Source organism: Alexandromys fortis, unplaced genomic scaffold (genome assembly GCF_014885135.2).
Source record: "Alexandromys fortis isolate MF-2015 unplaced genomic scaffold, M_Fortis_MF-2015_v1.1 scaffold_210, whole genome shotgun sequence".
Taxonomy (NCBI): Eukaryota; Metazoa; Chordata; class Mammalia; order Rodentia; family Cricetidae; genus Alexandromys; species Alexandromys fortis.
This window is the reverse complement of record NW_026068101.1, coordinates 1,254,524-1,274,584: the sequence shown is the minus strand read 5'-3', so window position 1 is coordinate 1,274,584 and position 20,061 is coordinate 1,254,524. Positions and strand designations below refer to the sequence as shown.

The 20,061-nt window shown below is 47.9% G+C and overlaps 1 protein-coding gene across 1 annotated transcript in view; it reads right to left on the bottom strand.

The window, feature by feature from the left end:
• Positions 1 to 20,061, bottom strand: part of Eml6 (EMAP like 6) — a 240,144-nt gene that overhangs the window by 11,934 nt on the left and 208,149 nt on the right. The window contains exons 29-33 of the mRNA XM_050123862.1: positions 12,997 to 13,075; positions 8,009 to 8,138; positions 6,548 to 6,646; positions 5,454 to 5,627; positions 1,572 to 1,780 (exon numbers count right to left, since the gene is read on the bottom strand). Of these exons, the coding sequence (XP_049979819.1) occupies positions 1,572 to 1,780; positions 5,454 to 5,627; positions 6,548 to 6,646; positions 8,009 to 8,138; positions 12,997 to 13,075 (691 nt within the window). The remainder of the gene's footprint in view (positions 1 to 1,571; positions 1,781 to 5,453; positions 5,628 to 6,547; positions 6,647 to 8,008; positions 8,139 to 12,996; positions 13,076 to 20,061) is intronic.

The window sequence follows — 20,061 nt, the reverse complement described above, 5'->3', positions numbered from 1 at the left end:
TCTCAGCTACTGGCTCCTTTCGTTTGTTTAAAATTAATATTTGTTATTTTTAATTAGGTGTGTGTGTGTGTGTGTGTGTGTGTGTGTGTGTGTCCATGCCTGTGAGTCTAGGTACCCACAGAGACCACAGTAATTGGATGCCATCGAGCCAGAGGTACAGGTAGTTATGGGATACCTGAGTGGGGTGCTGGGATTTGAACTCAGGTCCTCTGGAAGAGCAGTGAGTGCTCTTAGCCTCTGAACAATTTCTCCAGTCAGACTGGCAGCTCTGCTGAGAGGTCCAGCTGTGCACCGCCCGTCTGATCTGCATTAACCCAAACAGATTTGCAGAGAACCGGAAGGACACGAGAGGTCCCCTGGCTTTACAGTTTACCTGCTAATTGGTTTGGGCAATTACGTTTACGTTGCATGTCTGTGCACCTCTGCAGCATCAACACAAGACAGGCCACAGTAGGGGCAGGGCCAACCTAACCAGGGAGCAGATGTGTCTGGGGTTCGCCTAGGAAGTGGACACTATGTGCTTGGGACACCTGGAGCTGCCTTGCATGTGCCAGGCGAGTTTGCACTGGCTTGGGGCTTTGGGGAGCAGGAGGGCCAGGAAGAAAAAGACCGCTGTCTGAGGGTGGAAATTAGTCCCAGCATGCTCAGGGGCTGCGTAAGCAGGGTCTGCTCTGGTGTCACCTGCCCTGGATAGTTATCACTGTCAGTTTGGATGGAAAGAACAAGGGCAAAGGGCATAGTTGGATGTGGGTGGCCCTAGTCCGTTCTCTGGGGTCTCAGAGTGAACAGGGAGAGAGTGAGCTGAGCGCCATCTCTGCATCCTGACTGTGGTCGCCATGTGGCTAGCCACCTCAACTCTGCCAACATGCCGCGGCTGTCATGATGATCTGATCGCAAGGAAAATAAACCCTTGCTTAGCTTGCTCTCCTCAGCTACTCTGTCATGGCAACAGGAAAAGTAACTAACACTGTTTGACTCAACATTTGAGAACAAAAACAATGGGTAAACATGTAGTTACTGGAGGGACTAAGGAGACAGCCTAGCCAGTAAGCACTTGCCTTGCAAGAATGAGGACCCAAGTTCAATCCCCAGAATCTACATTTACAAAATTCTGGTAATGCTGGTATGTGCTCCTAACCTCAGTGCTGGGAACCTGGAGATGGAGATCCCTGAGGGTCACTGGCCAGCCAGCCGGGCCTAAGTAGCAAGCTTCAGGTTCAGTGACAGACTGTCTTGAAGGAGGTGACTGGCTCCTAATGACACCTAAGATTGCCCTTTAGTATCCACACATCCAGCAACACACTGACAAACACCACACACACACACACACACACACACACACACACACACACACACACAGTGTAGTCCATCCACTATGGATGCTGAGGACGGAGAACACAAAGGACTCAGTGCACATTGTAGTTAATCCCCCACTGATGGAAAGGTTGGGGAACACTGTTTACAAAGGAACCGCTTAATAAGGGTGACTTATTGGCCATCACCTGCCCCCACTCCCATGCCCAGCCTGAGGACTCAGGACCCTCTCTGAGACAGCATCTGCTGAAACTTACAGCACCAAAAGCCACGGACAGCATTGTCTGCATCTTGGCAGCCTCCATGGACCCGATGACCCCTTTCTTGTATAGCAGCGCACTTCCAGCCAGGGTCCAGAACTTCATGTGTTTGACCCCAACAGATACAAACTGTGTGTCTGAGTCGGGGCGAAATTCTACCACAAAGATACGTTCCAAGTGACCCCCTCGGCTGGCAACCTTGGTACCTGTGTGGGCAACAGAGTTTAATGAGGCTAATTCTTTTGCCATGTGTGGGCCAGAGCAAGAAAAGTCCAGGCCTGCCTTCCATCCACTCAGAGCTCAGGTCGAGTTCCTTCTTTAACAGCATCCCCTTCAGACACCATGACAAGGAGGGCATATACGTGTGCCTGGGAATATTTTCCAGAGAAGTGGGTGCTACTAACAGAACCTCCACCCACAAGCCTATGACTAGAGAAGGAAATGACTGTGGCCCATGATATGGAAGCTTCTAGATTCCAGAAAAAGGTAGGATTGATTTACCCTCCTACTACATCTTTCTGCTCCCAGGTCAGCACTATTCGGCTCCAGGAGGCTCGTCCGCCCTTCCAGTGTCCCTGGGAGCTCAGATCCTTCGGATGCCTTTTATCTCCTTACTTCTAAACCCCAAGATGCCCTGTGTTGAGTTTCTTTAACCTCAATATCCCTTTGCAGCTTGTGGTTTTTTTTTTTTTTTTTTTTTTCGAGACAGGGTTTCTCTGTGGCTTTGGAGCCTGTCCTGGAACAGCTTGTGCATTTTATGCTTACATTTTTCCATTTTATATTTAGTTACTAGTTTTTCTTATACTATACTCTAAATGTCCTCTGTGTCTCACTTATCCTCACTTATCCTTCATCTGGAATCTCAACTATTATAGACCAACCCTGACTATATTAACCTTTCTGCTGTGCCCTCGGGATCCTCACTGAAACCGGTATGACAACTGTTGTAGCTGGGGAGTTAAACTGTGAGCAGTCACACCAGGAGAAGTCACACCAGGAGAAGTCACACTGTGGGAAGTCACACACACCATGAGAAGTCACACCATGAAAAGTCACACTGTGGGAAGTCACACACACTATGAGAAGTCACACCATGAGAAGTCACACCGTGGGAAGTCACACATACTATGAGAAGTCACACTGTGGGAAGTCACACCATGAGAAGTCACCCCGTGAGAAGTCAGTCACACCATGAGAAGTCACACTGTGAGAAGTCACACTGTGAGAAGTCAGTCACACCATGAGAAGTCACACTGTGAGAAGTCACACTGTGGGAAGTCAGTCACACCATGAGAAGTCACACCGTGAGAAGTCACACTGTGAGAAGTCACACCGTGAGAAGTCACACCGTGAGAAGTGGAAGGGCTGGTACAGGTGGGAAGTACTTGGCCACAACCCTCACTCCACACTGGGAACTAATCTCATCATTCCTTTAGATTCCTTTAAAACCTCTGGGTTTCTATTCCTTTTGTCTGCACTTTAGGATTCCTTTTTACTCTTTTAAACCCTTTAAGTTTAAATTTTTATTTTAAACTTGTCACTTTTCCTTCAAGGCTCTTCCCACATCCTCTCCTTGTTTTAGTCCCATTTTCTGCTTCCCCTTTATTATTTAACCAGACCCCTTTTTCTTCTCATCTCTGTGCATTTGCTCACTTGTTTTTCATGATGGCGCTACAGAAGCGCACCATCAACACTGTGCAACTGAAACCCTCACAGAAGTAGCAGATCTCACTATCTGGGGCTTTAAAACCATGGGCTCCAAGACCATTAACTCCGTCTGACAGCAAAGAACAGGTAGGACCCTTCATAAAGACCAACCCATCATTGTAAGTAGACACCCTGTCTCCAGCTCAACAGATGGGCCGTGACTACAGATGCAGTAGTGCACGTGGCCAACAAGAAATGCAAAGATCAACCTCGCCAGCTTTGGAGGAAATGAAAAATTATAATGAGAGTCATATTTAAGCCACTGGGCTTCTCCTCTTGTCTTAATCTCATGAGTATTTTTCACTGTGGAGACACTGAGCTGGCTTCTAGTCTGTTTAGAACAAGTTACATAGACATGTAAAAGATCTGAAACATGCCATTCTATGTGTAGTAAGTTCACTTGAAATCCCATCTTATTATTCATACACATGCTCTCCAGAATGACCCACTAACAAGACAGGAATGCACAATATGCTCTTTAGTAATAACACAGATGTATGCAAACCTCACCCAGTGTGAGCTGTTTATATGAAGGCAGAATTTGAACAGCAAAATACCCACTACACACTAGAGAAAGGAAGAGAAGTTGTGTACAGTCAACTATGAAGAGGGCGTCTGCTCCGAAAACTCTGACAAACCGATTCCAATAACACAAGGAGAGGACACTCCACCCTTCCCTCCTCTGGGGAGCTGGTTAAAGAGGAGACTCTTGGGAGCTGGGAAAGGGGTGACTCTTCTGCTCCTTGCTGCCTTGCGGACTCAGAAGAGCCCCAGATGAGCAGGCTCTGCCTGGAGGGATAAGTCGGGGAGCATGAGCTTGAAGACAGGAGACTGGGTGGGGCCATGAGCTCACTCTTCTCTCTGGACCTGCGACAGGGTCAACAGCCCGAGGAAAAGGGTATCTGGAACACAACTCTACCCCATAAAGGGAGGACTCTGAAAAGAGCTAACAGTGACAGGCTTCTCAGGAAGCAGCGGGAGCTGTGTCCTGAAGGAAGCTGCAGGAAAGTGCTGGAGGACTTCTGTGGGGTGGACCTGGATGGCTAGACGATGTCCCTAGCCCTTCCAACTCTGGGATGCTTTGAGGCCGCGGTACGATGCTGTTTCTCATCTGCACCATCTCGCTGGTTCACCACCTGGGATCCTAAGCAACTGATTGCCTCCCAGAGAGATGGGTTTTAGGGACACTTGGACACAGTGAACTGTAAACAAGATGACAGCATGGTTTCCTGGAAATCCCGTGGGTCTAGCTGGCTCCCAGTGCGGTGTAAGGAAACTCTGAAACATCAGCCTCTCTTAGCTGGAACTCAGGAAAAATGGGACCTTTTCTCAGAACGTATACAGCTCTTTAAAGCCCTTCGCACCCCATCCATGAGAAGATGAGGAGAGAATGGGACTCTAGGGTCCTTGATTGGAGAAGTGCCACCTCTCTGCTTGTCTGTTCCGTGTGTCCCAGATACCAGCTGCAGACAGACCTCATTAATGCCTTTACTAATTGGATCTGTTTTTGCCAAGGCCGACCTGAGCACATACTCGGAAAACTGAATATTTTTAATTGTAAGACAATTACAAATTTAGTAGCAGCTGGTGTGCATGCATGCATATGTGTGTGTGCATGTATTAAACCAGTGGTTCTGGTTCTCAGCCTTCCTAGCGCTGCAACCCTTTGAAGCAGTTCCTTGTGCTGTGGTGACCCCCCCCCCATCAAATTATGTTCATTGCTACTTTATAATTAATTTGTTACTGTTGTGAATCATAATCCAATGGTCTTAGGTGAGCCCTGTGAAAGGGCTGAGACTAACAGTGTTGCCCTACACAGTGGTTATGGTGAACCCTCATTTCACAAGTGTTAAAGCATAAAAATACTTGGCCAACTGAAATTTAGCAAGGTGGCCAATGTTAAACAGTTGGAGCAGAATCCAGAGGGCACCGAAAGGAACCCTGAGGCTGAAGACAAAGAGGGGACAGTGCTGTCTCTGTGGCCAGTGTTGGTATTTTCCCAACATACCCATGGGTCTTTCCCTAGCCACCATGGCTCCTGAGCAGCCTCCAGCTGGCCATGGTACAGGGAATGAGAGTTGGGAGTGGCTTGCTTGGAAGCAGCCTGGCCTTCTATCCCAGCTCACTCCACAGGGGAACCCTGGAAAGGGGACAAGAAACCCAGCTTGTTACCTTCCTGCCATCGCCAGACAGTGATGGTGTGCTCTGGATCCACGCCCACGGACACCAGGAGCTTCCCAGTTGCACTGAAGTTGACGTAATTCACCCCCTTGGAGTGGAAGCACCGCAGCATGGAAAGGGTGTGTTTGGTCATGGCATCCCAGATGTGAATCGAAGGCGTTGTCCCTGAGTGTGGGAGAGATAGCAGAGATGGTAGCGCCTTACTGTTGGTGTCCCACTCAGGGCTCTTCCTCAGACAAGTGCTTAGGGGTGTCACAGCTACTGGACATTAGAGACATCTAGCCTGACCTGGCCAAAGAAAGACATTAAGAAACTTGCTACTAAAGACAGAGCATACGGACACACACTTGTAGAGGATTTTATTCCGAGGGAACTCGTGAGGATAGATTTGTATCTGCAGCACAGGCAGATACAACCGGCAAATGTTACACCGACATGACCTTGCTGTTCACAGCCGGGACAGCCGTACCTGTGGTGTCCACGGTGTTACCCGCAACAGTGCGCAGTGGCAATGAGGAAGTCGGGAGAAACAAGAGTGGTAAGTCACGTTCCTAACAACCCCAGTAAAGCAGGCTCCAAAGGAAGCCTCAAAACGAACGCGGCTTTGATGAAAACAAGCGAGAGACTTTCGTAAGAACTGCCTTTGACAGTTCTTTGACAAAGTAAAAAAGTATGCAGGTGACTGTTCACGAGTGTGCAGTTCACATGTGTGGCTGGCGGTTTCTCGGGGAATGGAAGAGCCAGGTCCGCAAGCTGCATTGCACGCTCGCCAAGCACTCATAGGCTTCAAGACATGGGCTTCGTTTACACCTGGGGTCCAGTCCACAGGAAAGAGAAGCATCTATTTATTTAACTGTCGGCTGTGGTCTGATGTTTATGGTCCCTCAGAATCACCAGTTACTCCATGTATCAACTCAAGTTGCACAGATATATTTAAGACTCAAAAAAAAAAAAATCCAAAACAACAACAAAACACTTGAGACATCAGGAAGAAAGGGTCTAAGTCATCCCCTCTCCAGAGAGTGCTGGGTCTATAGGCCAGTGCCCTGTACAGCCGTGAGAGCCAGTCCCAGTGAGGGCCCTACCTATCTGGCTGGTAGCCACCACGTTTCTGTATTTTGGGTGCTGGTTCACTGTGAGGCAGAGGATGTCATCCGTGTGCTCCAGGTAGAAGCTCTGGCTGCCTAGGAGAGAGAAATTTGTGGAAGGTGAGTAGTGGGATCTCGCGGCGGGTCACGGCTGTCACAGAGCGGAATGGGGAATCTGGATGTGCCTTATAAAAGATTAGGTTTTTAGAAAGCCCATTTTCAGAGTAGTCCTACCCATTCCTAATATAACCATAATCTACCTTAGCCTTTCCCACTGCCTGTGTGGGGCCAGCACACAGATCAGACACAATGCTTTCAGAGACTACAATGATGAAGTTCAAGTTCCCTCCTCCCCTTGCACAAGATGGATATTTTCTCAGTGCCCACCTCTGAGCTTGGCTGGCGCAGGTCAACAGATTTCCCAGGAAGCGGAAGGAAGTACTTCCCAAAGGGCCTTTTAAAAGCCACCCAAAAGCCCAAGAACAGACTGGGGAGCGGCAGCATTAATAAACATGGGGTACAGCTCAGTGTTCTTAAAATGCCGGCATGTGCCTAAAACACTGAGAAAACATGAGAAGTCTCAAAGCCTTCTTTCCCAAAAGGGAGAAAGATCAAGACAACCCCGTGATTGTGCTCTCCAAATCTCCACATAACTACACAGTGAGTTACAGTGAGGATACATCTGATCTGGCAGTGGAGATGTGGATTCGGGTCTGTCACACATTTTCTGTTTGAAATGTTATGTCGTGGTTGTCTGTGCCCCTGCCCCCCAAGACAGGGTTTACTTGTGTAACAGTCCTGGCTGCCCTGGAATTCAATCTGTAGACCAGGCTGGCCTCAAACTCACAGAGATCTGCCTGCCTCTGCCTCTTGAGTGCTGGGAGATATATCTATATATATCTATATATATCTATATATATCTATATATATATATACATATATATATGCATCATATATATATATATATATGATGTTTCCTTTTAAAGGACTCATGGCTAGAGACACCGAGTGTCTTTGTTAATAACACACTCTTTGTGAGCACTGCTTGAGTAAAAACAAGCGGGGCCTGTAGCACACACCCCTGATTCTGGCCGTCCGGATACAGGACGACCATTGTGTGCTTGAGAACCGGAAGCCCTTTGCTTTGCTCTTAATTTCCCTCTCTGCCTATTCCTCTTCTCTCTGTTTCCACTCCCCTCTTTCCCTAACCTTCCTTTCCTCTCATCACAGAGGAGCTGCTAGAAGCAGGTGGCTCCTCTCCAGTGCCTACGCCATGGTCAAACCAGGCTGTGACCAGAGAGGCAGGAGGCCTGGCCCCAAGAGCTGAGGGAGCACTTTGAGGACTGGGTGACACCAGCCCGGAAGAGATTAGAATGGCTCAAAGGGAAGAAGTTTTGGGGCGTCGAAAGAGTGGGAAAAGATGCAGGCGGGTAGGCGTGCCGTGTCTCCCAAAGCTACCTGTGGAGAGGTTCTGTACAATGCCAGCAGCCGCGGTGTGGAAAATGATGTCGGCACCATCGTTAAGGTAATGCAGGTTGTTCCGGCAGTCAAATCCTCTGTAGCCAAACACGTGGTCCAGAGCCAGCTCCTGCATGCACACACACAGTCCACCCTCAGAGGTCAACAGCAAGGAACGATGCCACACTGCACATCGCATAAATAGCCACCCATGTCACAGGAACAATATGTGACAGTCGCTACTCACTGAGGCTCTGGACTAGCTGAGGACGGGACACGGCCCTTTATTTAGCTCCCTGAAGCATTAGGTGACAGTGACTTCCCTAAGGATGGCCTCCAGTGGTCACCCACGAGTGTCACATCTGTGCACTGGCAGACATTTGGCGTCCAACGTCGGGCTATTTTGCCCCCGACTCAAGCGCGTAGCCTGCTAGCTAACACAGCAGGCTCCGGGGTGTCATTTTCTTAGTTTGTGACTCGGGCCCCAGGGCTGAGTCCGAGATACACTCGGCCTTCAGGCCCATAATATCCAGAGAGGCAGGCGGATCTCTGTGAGTTCAAGGCTGGCCAGGCAGTGGTGGCGTACGCCTTTAATCCCAGCACTCGGGAGGCAGAGACAAGCGGATCTCTGTGAGTTCGAGGCCGACCTGGTCTGCAAGAGCTAGTTCCAAGACAGGCTCCAAAACCACAGAGACCACCACCGGCAGGAACCAGTCGTTGCAGGTAAGAGAAAAAATTTTCTTTTATAATTAAAATGTCTGAACACGTTACCATTCAAGAATTTAACAGTTTTTTTTAATTGTACCATGTGGGAGATTTTACAAGAGGTGTCTATCACCCCATCTCTATGGATCTTTCTGGGATTCGTAGTTTTCCTTGGCACTATATGGTTTGATAATAGAAATATGATAAAGTCTTTACGAGCAGAGGTTGCACGTTTAAAAACAATTGAGAATGACAACAATCTTCTCAAGAATCAGTTTGAAGTTCTCCAGGAGGAGAACAGATCTTTGTTTAACATGACTCGATCAACTGAGGAAAATTTAAAAAAGGTACAGACTGATATTAAGGAGAAATTCGTTACTATGGAAGAGGGAACAGCTGATTTGGATCGTAAGCTCCAGTCCCTTTCTGTAGAAACTGAAACATTACAGGCTGATATTAAGGAGAAATTCATTACTATGGAAGAGGGAACAGCTGATTTGGATCGTAAGCTCCAGTCCCTTTCTGTAGGAACTGAAACATTAGTGGCTGATATTAAGGAGAAACTCATTACTATGGAAGAGGGAACAGCTGATTTGGGTTGTAAGCTTCAGTCCCTTTCTGTAGGAACTGAAATAGTAACTGAGAGAATCAAAACTGCTGAATGTGACTATCGGATTTTGTCTAAAGCTTATGACAGATTGGCAGAAAGATTGTCAATACAAGAAGGCACGGTTTATGCCATAAAAATTATGTCCAAAGATGAGAACTTATCTCTAATGGACAAACTTCATACTTTAGAATCCTCAATGAAGGCTTTGGAACATAATTCTGGACAGGAGATACAGACATTGCAGAAGGCAATGGTGAATAGAATTGAAAAGATTGAGGAATTTCTAAATTCTGATGAAGAAGAACAAACGGTAGAAAGGCAAATTTTAACTACATCTGTGGGTAAATCCCTCCGGGACAATTTCCACAAATCTCTACCTACAGCTCTACCTGCCTTTCCAGTAATAACAACAGAGAAGGTGATTGGTTCCAGAAACCCTAGGGTCATTAAGGAAGATACATGGGAGCATGTCCGTATGAGTGATCTCAAAGAAATTAAACAGGCTGTCATGACTTTCGGGATGCACTCCTCTTTTGTTAAAGAGATGCTAAAATCTTGGGCATCCACAAGCAGAGCTACGCCATTGGACTGGCTCCAGCTGAGCTCTGCAGTCCTTGAGAGTGGGCCGCACTTAAAATGGAAATGCTTATTCAGGCAAGAGGCTAGACTTTTAGAACAGCAAGAAAAGGCAGGACTTTCCTGCTTCATGGAAATGTCTCTGGATACTATGGGCCTGTAGGCCGAAGATGGATGCCCCAACGGTACAGAGGAACTTTGGGTGACTGTCCAGGCAGCGAGATGTCTCTGTCATTTCTAGAGTTTTCTTACTTCCTGTTTACTTAGGTATTATTATATCCTTCTGGAGTCTTTGATGGAGTTGAAGAATGAATAGATAGTTATAGTTTTCCTTAGTTATGATAAGAGATAAAATAGATATATTGTAACTGCAATTCTTGCTTGATAACTGTTTTGCTATATGTAATTTTACTATGTTAAAATGAAAGCCTTTCTTTTTTGTTTAAACAGAAAAAGGGGAAATGATGTGGGAGTTATTTCTTACTAATAAAGAAACTGCCTCGGCCCTCATAGGACAGAAAATTAGGTAGGCGGAGTAGACAGAAGAGAATGCTGGGAAAAAGAAGCTTAGCAGAGGAGTCGCCATGATTCTCCCGCTCCAGACAGACGCAGGTTAAGATCCTCCCTGGTAAGTCAGCTCGTGGGCTACACAGAATATTAGAAATGGGTTAGAACAATATGTAAGAGCTAGCCAATAAGAAGCTGGACCTAGCCGGGCCAGGCAGTGTTTGAAAGAATACAGTTTCCGTGTAATTATTTCGGGCATAAGCTAGCCATGCGGGCGGCCGGGTGCAGGGGACGCAGCCCCGCCGCTCCTATTTCAACAGACATTCTCTCCTCAGCTCAGCTGAGTAGCGGCTCAGGGGCTGCCACGAAAAGGTCTCTCAGGCAGCCATGACTGACAGGGCTGCTGGGCAAGCTGAGGCCACACCCGACGTGTTGTTTATAACTTGTCCTGTGAAACCAGCATGCATTTGCATTTTCCCAAGCAGACGGACGCTACTCTGGATCCATATTTTATCTTTTGTCTTGTCCTCTGTGATCAAGAGCAGGGGCTGATTTGGATCAAGTCTTGATTCCGTTCAACACACTTGCACTGGGCTCCTCCGTGCCTGGCCCTGGGTTAGCTCATGGGATATAAGGTTTATAGCATGTGGGTAACTTTTCCTAGTGTTACAACTTGTTTTCTAACATACCTCTCACCTGGGAAGCCCTTCTTCCAACTAAATGAATCTCTGCTCATCCCTGATTCTCCCAAAGCGTTCCCCAGGAATGTACTGAATACGGGACTGTTGTTTTAACTTCAGCACAGTGGTTGGGCCTTTCTCTATTTCAGTCAGCAATTGTGACTCTGCAGTTACTGGCCTGCTTCTCTGGCAGCAGCCTGGCCACTCTGGTCGCGGCCTGGCAGGAATTATGTTCCCACAGTCACTGGCTCTGCTGCCGCCGCTAAAGGGAGCTTTAATTAAATCTCTATCATTGTATTTATACATAAAACCTGAGACAAGGCTGAGGTGGCGATCTGCTAGCTCAGAGGAGGTAAGCAGCACCTAGTTAGCCTTCTTTCCTCACTGGCATCCCTCAAAAAGTGTGTCCTTCTCTCCATCAAAACAGAAAAAGTCATGCCACTCCAAACCCTGCCCTACTACTTCCTGTGTCTTCCTTTATCTCTTCCATGCCCTCTGATGCTCTATGATTACTTCCTGTCAACTAATTGCTAATGCAGCTTCCTGTCCCGAGATTAATTTTATTTAATTTTATTTATTTATTTAATTAATGTAAATGCAAACTCGGGGTTCCCAGTGTGATCAAATATCCCCCAATATGGGACTTTGCCAAGTGTGGGCACTCAGACAGCCTCCTGGAAATTTAGAATAGGAGTTTAACCACCTGAAGATCTGCCAACTCAGGGGCTAAGAATCATTGCTAGCTTGCTGTGTGTTCAAGAAGTTTTTAGAGAAAAACACTTCAGGCCCCTTGAAGGCCCCTTGAGCCCCTGCTTGACAGAAGACTGTCACCATCTGGCTTATGATGGCCCTTCTACTGCTGGACCTGTCTTCCCTGAAACTGAGCTGAATTTCCTGACTTGAGCTATCTTCCAAAATAAATACCTCAAAAAAAGTTCCTTTCCAGAAAACAAGCAAACACCCCCTCTGGCACCAGTGTGGGTTTAGAATCTAACAGCAGAGGCAGACAGAAGTGTGAGAGAGGCAAGGGCGTGTGTGCTGAGGTCTGTGGAACATGAGGAGGAGGGGTCGGGAGGAGGGACATTGTAAATGAAGGTCCTCCACAGATATCTGATCCCAGAGAAAGGCCTGGAAGAACTAGTGTGGGTAAATAAAGAACTGAACCACAGGACCTCGAAGCCCAAGACCATTTTGAGAGCATTCGGTGATGAGGTTAAGGTTGGAGATTTGAGTAACACAGGAATCGTAGCTCACGAGCTAGGGAGGTCTCTCTGGTTGAGGTTTTTCGAACTATAAACATGACTCTCACTGGCAATGCGGGAATATTTTGGGTAGAAAAGCTAGCCTAAGGCATGAAAGATCTGGGGTTTGAGGAGAGAACCCTGGGGTGGTGAGTCTGTGAAAACACAGATTCACGGGAGCTGATCCTAAGTCTTCCCCCGGCACTGGACTGGCGACTTTGGGAATGGGTCCTTCTCATCCCTAAACCAGAGAGCTCTCATTTGCAAATGAGAGTCACAGTCCCCCAACTCAAGTGTGAGAACTGCTGAAGAAAGCGAGGTGAGAGATGGTAAAGACTTATGTGCCACCAACTTCCTTCTTGTCCCTAAAAAGAGGGCTTTAACCTCAGGTGGTGGAGAGTATAGGGCAGCAGAGCCACATTTAAGGAACACGATGCATTTTAGAGTTGGTGATGATTGATAAGGCTTGTTGATAGGGCTGAGGGAGAAGGAATGGGACCTGGTAGATACAATGTTGGTCCATACAGAATGGAGACGGGGGCACGAGGGAGTCAACAGACCCATCTAAGTCCATCTGATGGGGTCTCCAGCTGGGGCGAATGAAGATGGCCCCTGGCAGGGTCAGAGCATCAGTAATTAGATAAGGGCACGATCATGTGACCTCCTCACCTCAACCAGCTTTTTCTTTTTGGTGATGTTGTTCTTCTGGAGCTTCTCAGGCTGGGGAGCTGCCCGGCTTACGGGTGGTCTGAAACAGAAGTCAGAGGAAGCACAGGGTTGAATAGGAGCTATGAGTCCAGCAGCTGGCTGGAGCCAGGGGAGGTCCTCACTCCGCTCCCCCTCCAAGGACATGCCACCTGGGGCTGCTCTGTGTGGCTCTCCCCCTCATCCCACTAGGAATCTGACCTGCCTCAGGTGTGGGTTGGGCTCACAGGGCAGAGTTGGGTTTCTCTACACTACAGCACCTGCATAGCATTGATCCCGTTTCCCCCATACCCAACAACATCCTGGGATCCGAGGAGAAGCCCTGGCTAGAAACTGAGGGTGAGCGAATGCGTGAGAAAGAAAAGGCCATGTTTCCTGACTTCACTGGCTGTTTCTCAAACAGGAATTGTCAGTGTTCCTCAGAATCAGGTGGACAAGAGCCTGGCTTGCTGTGCCTTAAGACTGAGAAGCCAAGGTTTGGAACAGATCCCGAGGCTGCGTGAAAAGTACCCAGCTGGTCTGGCCATAGACAAGGGCAAGAGGAAGAAAGGATGAAAGAACTCCTGCCTCCCACTCTGCCCCCAAACTCAGGGTTAGAGTCCACATCAAGCTGCCATCACTACACCAACATTTGCTTCTCCTTTCTTAGTTTTAGGGAGTGGTACTCCCAAATTTAGCTAAGAGATTTTACTTGGAGGAAACCCTGAAGGACCCCTGCCGGCGACATTGGGTTCCTTCCAGTCAGATTTCTGCAGTCTTAGGGAAAGTAGGGGATGGGGGAGGGTCGTCCTGCTCTGAGTCCCACACTCCCACTCCCAGCCAGAGCTCTAAGGAAACACAAAGAGAAAGAATTACCTTGATCCCCTTGGAAGCAGAAAACAAAGCAAAGTAAGAACTCAGTACAGGTCAGAACAGAGTCAGCAAGCACCTCACTCATGCACAAGCATTTCCTGAGGGGACAGACATTCCCGTGTGGCACAAACCATGCTTCCCCAGCATGCCAACCAAGAACTAAAACAGACGGGAAAGAGTGCACCAGGCTCCACGCTCAGAAACTCAGACCCTGGCATCTCTGGGCAAAGGGCACTCAGCGCCTACAGAGTGGGGAGAGAAAGGGAGGCCCTGTCAGTGCTGCCTGCATGCTCCTGGCTTCATGCCTGGGGACTCTGCTTGTAGTCAGTGTGCTGGAAGGAGACGCTGTCAGAAAAACAACAGCGTCCTCTTGAATGTCCTGGGGAGTTGTGCACAATGGGTTGCTTTGTTCCCAAATTAATTTGGACTCATAATTTAGCCTAATAGCTCTCAGGTTTTTGAGTAGGTCAGCTTGCTGGCTGGAACAGCTAATGGATTTTGTGCAGGGGAAACAAGGTACCTTTATTTTCTCAGAGATTCCTCCATCAAAGCATGTTACGTAATCAATCATAAGTGATAATTGGACCAAATGGCATTAAGATGGGGGGAGGGCACCTCTGCAAATGACACCCCCCAGCTGACATTATTTCCATGGAACTTAGCAGAATCTCGGGGTGGGGCATGCCAGCTCCCTCAGCAGACAGTTCCTGCACACTCATTATCACCTCCGGAGACACCTGCTCTTCCCTCTGTTTTAGCCAGCTTCCAGACAAGGTCCGGGGGCTTCTTCCTTTGCCTAAGAATGTGTAAGTGTGTGACCAAAGCAAGCCAGGGGGCTGCAATGGGAGCAAGAGTGTGCTAGAACGTGGCTTATAACTTCCGGTTCAAGACAGGGCTTGGCTCCAGGGTACACACAGGTTGTATAATACACAGCATATTATACAGGATAGAGTATGCATACAAGCGCAAACGCTGTGTATATATACACGAGGTTGTATGTATACACAGAAAGGCAATCCGATGCTTTTTGACATCCTTGTTTTCAGCTAAAAACAAAAACAGAAACAAGCCCCTGGAAGCTCCGGGGGAAAGCGGTCTCAGAGTGTGCCTCTCTTAGTTCACAAGCACAGCCTCGGAGGAGGAGCAGTGGGACGAGGCCTGCGTGGGGCAGACACAGCTGCTTTCAGCACCGAGCCCTCCCGCTCGGGGCTCTCAGGACACTGAGCACTAGGTGTCCACGGAACACCCGAGCTCGTCCGGAGTGCTGCGGATACTTACTTGACAATTCCCTGCCTCCAAAGGAAAGCAAGTTAAAACACAACACAAGCATTAAAGCCTCTTTGCAAGCATCTATAAACAGTGTTCGAAATATCAGATGAGGGAGGAGCTGCCAAAAACCAAGTACAGCTGAGCGCTGGCAGGCGGGTTAGAGGTATTTTTTTCCAGGACTTCTAAATCCTTCCAGATTTAGATCCCACTGGAAATGCCACTCTGAGAAACTCTGCGAGGACACGAGAGCAGTCACTGATTTTTGGTCCAATACGCTTCTTATAGTTGGTTGTTCCTTTTGGCTCAGGCAGGAAAGCCAGGCCGGTGAGTGTTCCTGGGGTACGGTAAAGGACCCAACAGATTGAAGAAAACTGCATAGGTGACAGGGATGGCCAGGATGTGGAGGGATGAGGGGGTAATGCGGGCAGGAGGAAGGCTTTGAGATGACTCAGAACGGGAACTTCCATCCCAGGAAAGATGCTGAGGGAAGGATTCCCGCAAGAAAGCAGGATAACCCTGAGAGGAAGGGCTGGCAGGAGACTGTGGAGAAGCTGGGTGTGACCTGTTGGGCAATGCGGCCTTATTCTTGGGCCCACTACTGGGGAGGGAAACAGGCTGCTGAAGAAGTATCTTACATTGCGGCACACTCTGTGGGCAGGGAAGGACCGCAGGATGGTCAGCGCAGGCAGTGATTAACCAGGGGGAAGATGAAGGGCAGAGACAAGGCAGTAAAAGCTGAGTGAAAACAAACAGAGGCTGAGGGATGGGAGGGGACGGAGAGAGGGAGAGAACTACGTCTAAAATCGGACTGCCTGTTATCACAGTGGCTACCGCGCCATGTGGCTGCTGAGCGTTTGAACCGTGGCTGCTCCAGATTAAGATGTGCTGTAAGGTAAAACACACAGCAAGACTTCAGGACCTAGTAAAACTGGGTCTTTTTTCTTTTGTTTGAATAGCCACGGCTAGTCTTGAGTCTTAAATCCTCCTGCCTCTGTAGCCCAAATGCAGAGATTACAGATGCGCATTACCAAGCTCAGATATAAAATAATTTAAAAAGAATGTAAACTTATTAACACTGACTATAGTTTGAGATGTTTTTCATAAGTAGGCTAAATAATATATATTAAAAGTAATGTCACCGTCTCAGCACCTTTTTAGTGTGGATTCTAGAGAAATCACATGTATGAAAATCAATTGGATGTGGATCCCACATTTCTGTCACCCTTCTTTTAAACAGAACAAAGCTAGAAGTGGAGCTCTGGGGACCTGGGAAGGGTGTCCTCGCCACGTAGAAGACAGATGAGAAGGGACAGGGTAAAAGAACGACTGGGTGAAACCTGGATGAAAATGGGAAATGGAGGAGAAGGAGGAAAAGCTGTAAGGCTGAAGGCTCTGCCTTCTTCAGGAGGAAGTCGGATGTGGGCAGAAAAGGCTGAGACATCCTCGTTGGCTCAAAATGTGGCTCCCACTAAGGGGGATGACGTTAGAGACAAAGGGAGAAGAAATAAGGAGCATGGATGGATAGGAATTCCGAGTAAGCTCCATGTGAAGGCCCAGTCTAAACAGGAAGAGGGACTCACAAGTGGTTTAGGTATGGAGGAAGGGAACAGAACAGAGGAGACAGGAAGAGCAGTCAAGACAGAGCTGTACACAGGGACTCTGTGTTGTCAGACAGAGCAGAGCAAGCCACCTGCCAAGAAGACCACAGGGCAGCAGGCCAATCAGCAGAGGATGGCTGAGTTCACCAGAGAAGAGGCGCAAACACGTGCGCAGTGTAGGCAACCTGAGTGCAGCTGGCCATATGACGTCACTGGGCGTGGCGATGCACTGACGGGAGATTTTCTAGCCAGGAAAGAGGAGAGGTGGGTATAAGAAAATATGCAGGGGTAGCCAATGCATCTGGGGCAGGAGTGTTTGAGCAGAAAAGTAGGCCAGGAGACGAATGGTACGATTAGGAGGAGAGAGGGGAGAGGGAAGAGGGAGAAGGAGAGAGAGAGAGGGAGAGAGAGAGAGAGAGAGAGAGAGAGAGAGAGAGAGAGAGAGAGAGAGAGAGAGAGAGGAGCGGCTAAGCACTGGACATGCATGGAAGGTCAGCTATATTGGTGCTGACCAGGCATTTAGGGAAGGGAGTTGGTGGAGCTACAAAGGGAGAACGTTGTAGGTGACGATGTCACCATGGCATGGTAGCAGTGCAGTTAGCTGGGTGACCATCAGCCAAACTCCTTAGACGCAGGTAGATGTCAGGAGCAGAGGCAGGGAGGTGGGCTGGAGCCGGAGAATGGGTCTGTGTAGATGACGGGGTTTGGCACAAACTTGGAAGGAGCGGGTGGGACAGAGCAGATCTGCGAGCTGTAAAGCCATCCGTGGGCATCATGTTCCCACACTGCTCGGCCCGCTCATGCTGGCAAATATCTCCCCAGCCACCACATTCTGACCATGAGCACAAGAGAGAGGAACTGTCCCTGATGTCACTCAGTTCCTTCAAATGGAGTCTCTGAGATATTCTGAGACCACAGAAAGACTTAACCAATCCGGTCACAGCTTTGGAAAGCTGCCCCCTTTGAAAGAGGAGTCCTTGCTTAGTTTTAATGCTTTCATTTTCAATCCCAAGAGTAAGTGTCTTTCAAATAAACACACGGGAGGGTTTCCTTGGCACACTGATCATTAAAACCACATACTAGTACTTTACCTCTGGGTTTTTATGCCTTGCCACTCTGGAAAAGACTGGCTGCTCTATAATGTGTGGCAGTTTTAATTTTATAAATTATCAGTTATATATAGAAATAACAGCTTTGCTTCAGGACAATATAAAAAGCCCAGGGGTTTGCAGAAAGAAAACCATTTATGACAATAGCATTGCATTCACTTAAAAGTTTTAGTGATTTAGTGATAATCTACCTAAACATAGGCCTTGGAGATGACTGATTCTAGCATTTCAGCGCTTAATAGATATTTTAATTTTAGTTTATTCCACCCGCCTTCATAAGAGACAAGAATCTTGCTACATTCTACTTGCTCAGGGTAGTTACAGGGGCAGATTGTTCACAGGATCTGGGGTGGAGTGAGGAAGGAGAAACTGAGGCCACAGGGAAAGTCTCTGGGAATCAGGGCCCGCTCTGATTGATGGAGTCACTCTCCCACCAGGAGGGGCGGCTTAGCTCTCCTGTAAAACAAACAACCACAGGACTCCACACTAGCAAGCTCTTGAATACTCCCTCCTGCGGCAGCATGGGATGCTGGATTAAAGGATCCTCCCTCCCAGTGGGGCAAGGCCAGCTCTCTGTGTTCCCTGCTTACTGGACTGGGCCTCAAGAGAAGATTTAGCAGTGTTCAGGGGTCTCACGTGGCCTGTTCTGAAGTGCTTGCTTGGAAAGATTGTCAGTTCTTAGCAACAATACAAGCAGTACCAGCTTTGAGAGCAGCCACTGACCACGCAGGACAAAGGGCCTTTGTGAGGCCTGTGGAGCAGGAGGCTGTTCATTCACAGCTCATGGCAGCACCGAGGAGAACCTTGTCCCGCCTCATCCCGCCTTTGGCAAGCTGGAAATTCCCACGCAGCTACTGATTAGAAACAAAGCATTTTTTCGAAATTGGGGGCAGGTTCTCTCAGGAGATTTTCTTCTCCAAACATAGCATAAAAGGTTAGGGGAAAAAAAAAAAAACAACTCTGAGATTGCCTATATATGGTAATTTGTTTCAGCTCAGGGCAATGTGTCTAACTTTCCTATATTTTTGACACTGCCAGCCACGAGCATGTTCTAGCATGTTCTTTGTTCTATCACAAACTGGCTGGCGGGGCATCTTTCTGTGTAAAGCAGGCTGATGGCTGCGGTAGCAAACATGTTTATTTTCAGTTTTCCTTGCCTTTGGGGACATACATTTAAGCCAAACCAGCATTTCAATTCCTAATACATAGACGATATAGATTTAAAAAAATCATTTAATCAAGCCATCCCCACAGCCGGTTGGAGCTTCCTCAGATTGTGCATGGGTCATCTATCTCCCACAACGACAAGACAGGTTACGGGAGCCAAAAGAATGAAAGTAAAAATAGTCACTGACAATGAGTGAATTTGCAGAGGCTTTGGAGGACAAAATCATTCACTTACTTGTTCAAGAAGCCTTTGCTTGCTACTTAGCATATGCAAGGCACTGTACCAGTTACCTACTATGTGCAAAGTACCGCACAAGTTACCTACTATGTGCAAGGTACTCTGCCAGCTACCTACATGGTGGTTCAATGATCACGAACCTTCAGGAAGCCAAGAGTCCCACAGGAAAGTCTGCATCCAATATAACTTAAAACGTCTCAATGTTACAGACTAATATAATAAGGAATCACCGGAGCAACCAATTTGAGGCTGAGACAACAAAACCAGGGCTGGAGAGACAGCTCAGCGGTTACTTGTGAGTCCCGCCATTACAGAGTACTCTGGTTTGATTCCCAGCACCTACTACATCTGGCAGCTCACACCGCCTGTCACTATAACTCCAGAGGGTCCAGCACCTCTAGTCCCCAAGGGCACCTGCACTCATGTGCCACACTCATACATAGACACGCATGATCCCCTCCACTGCCAAAAATCTAACAAACAGAATCCCTACATTTCTTTATAGTATATATAGTAGACAATTCCTTGAATTGATTTGTTTTTTCCTCAGGCATACTCAAAATTAAAAATAAAATATTACATCATATCCGTGTAAACCTCAGCATTGTGGTGGTTTGAAAGAAAATGGCCCCCCAAAGTAAGTGGCACTATTAGAAGGTGTGGCTTTGTTGGAGTGGGTGTGACCTTGTTGGAGGAAGCATGTCACTGTGGGGGTGGGCTTAGAGGTCTTCTTTGCTCAAGCTACACTCAGTGTGGTATACAGTTCATTTCCTGTTGCCTGCAGATCAAGATGCAG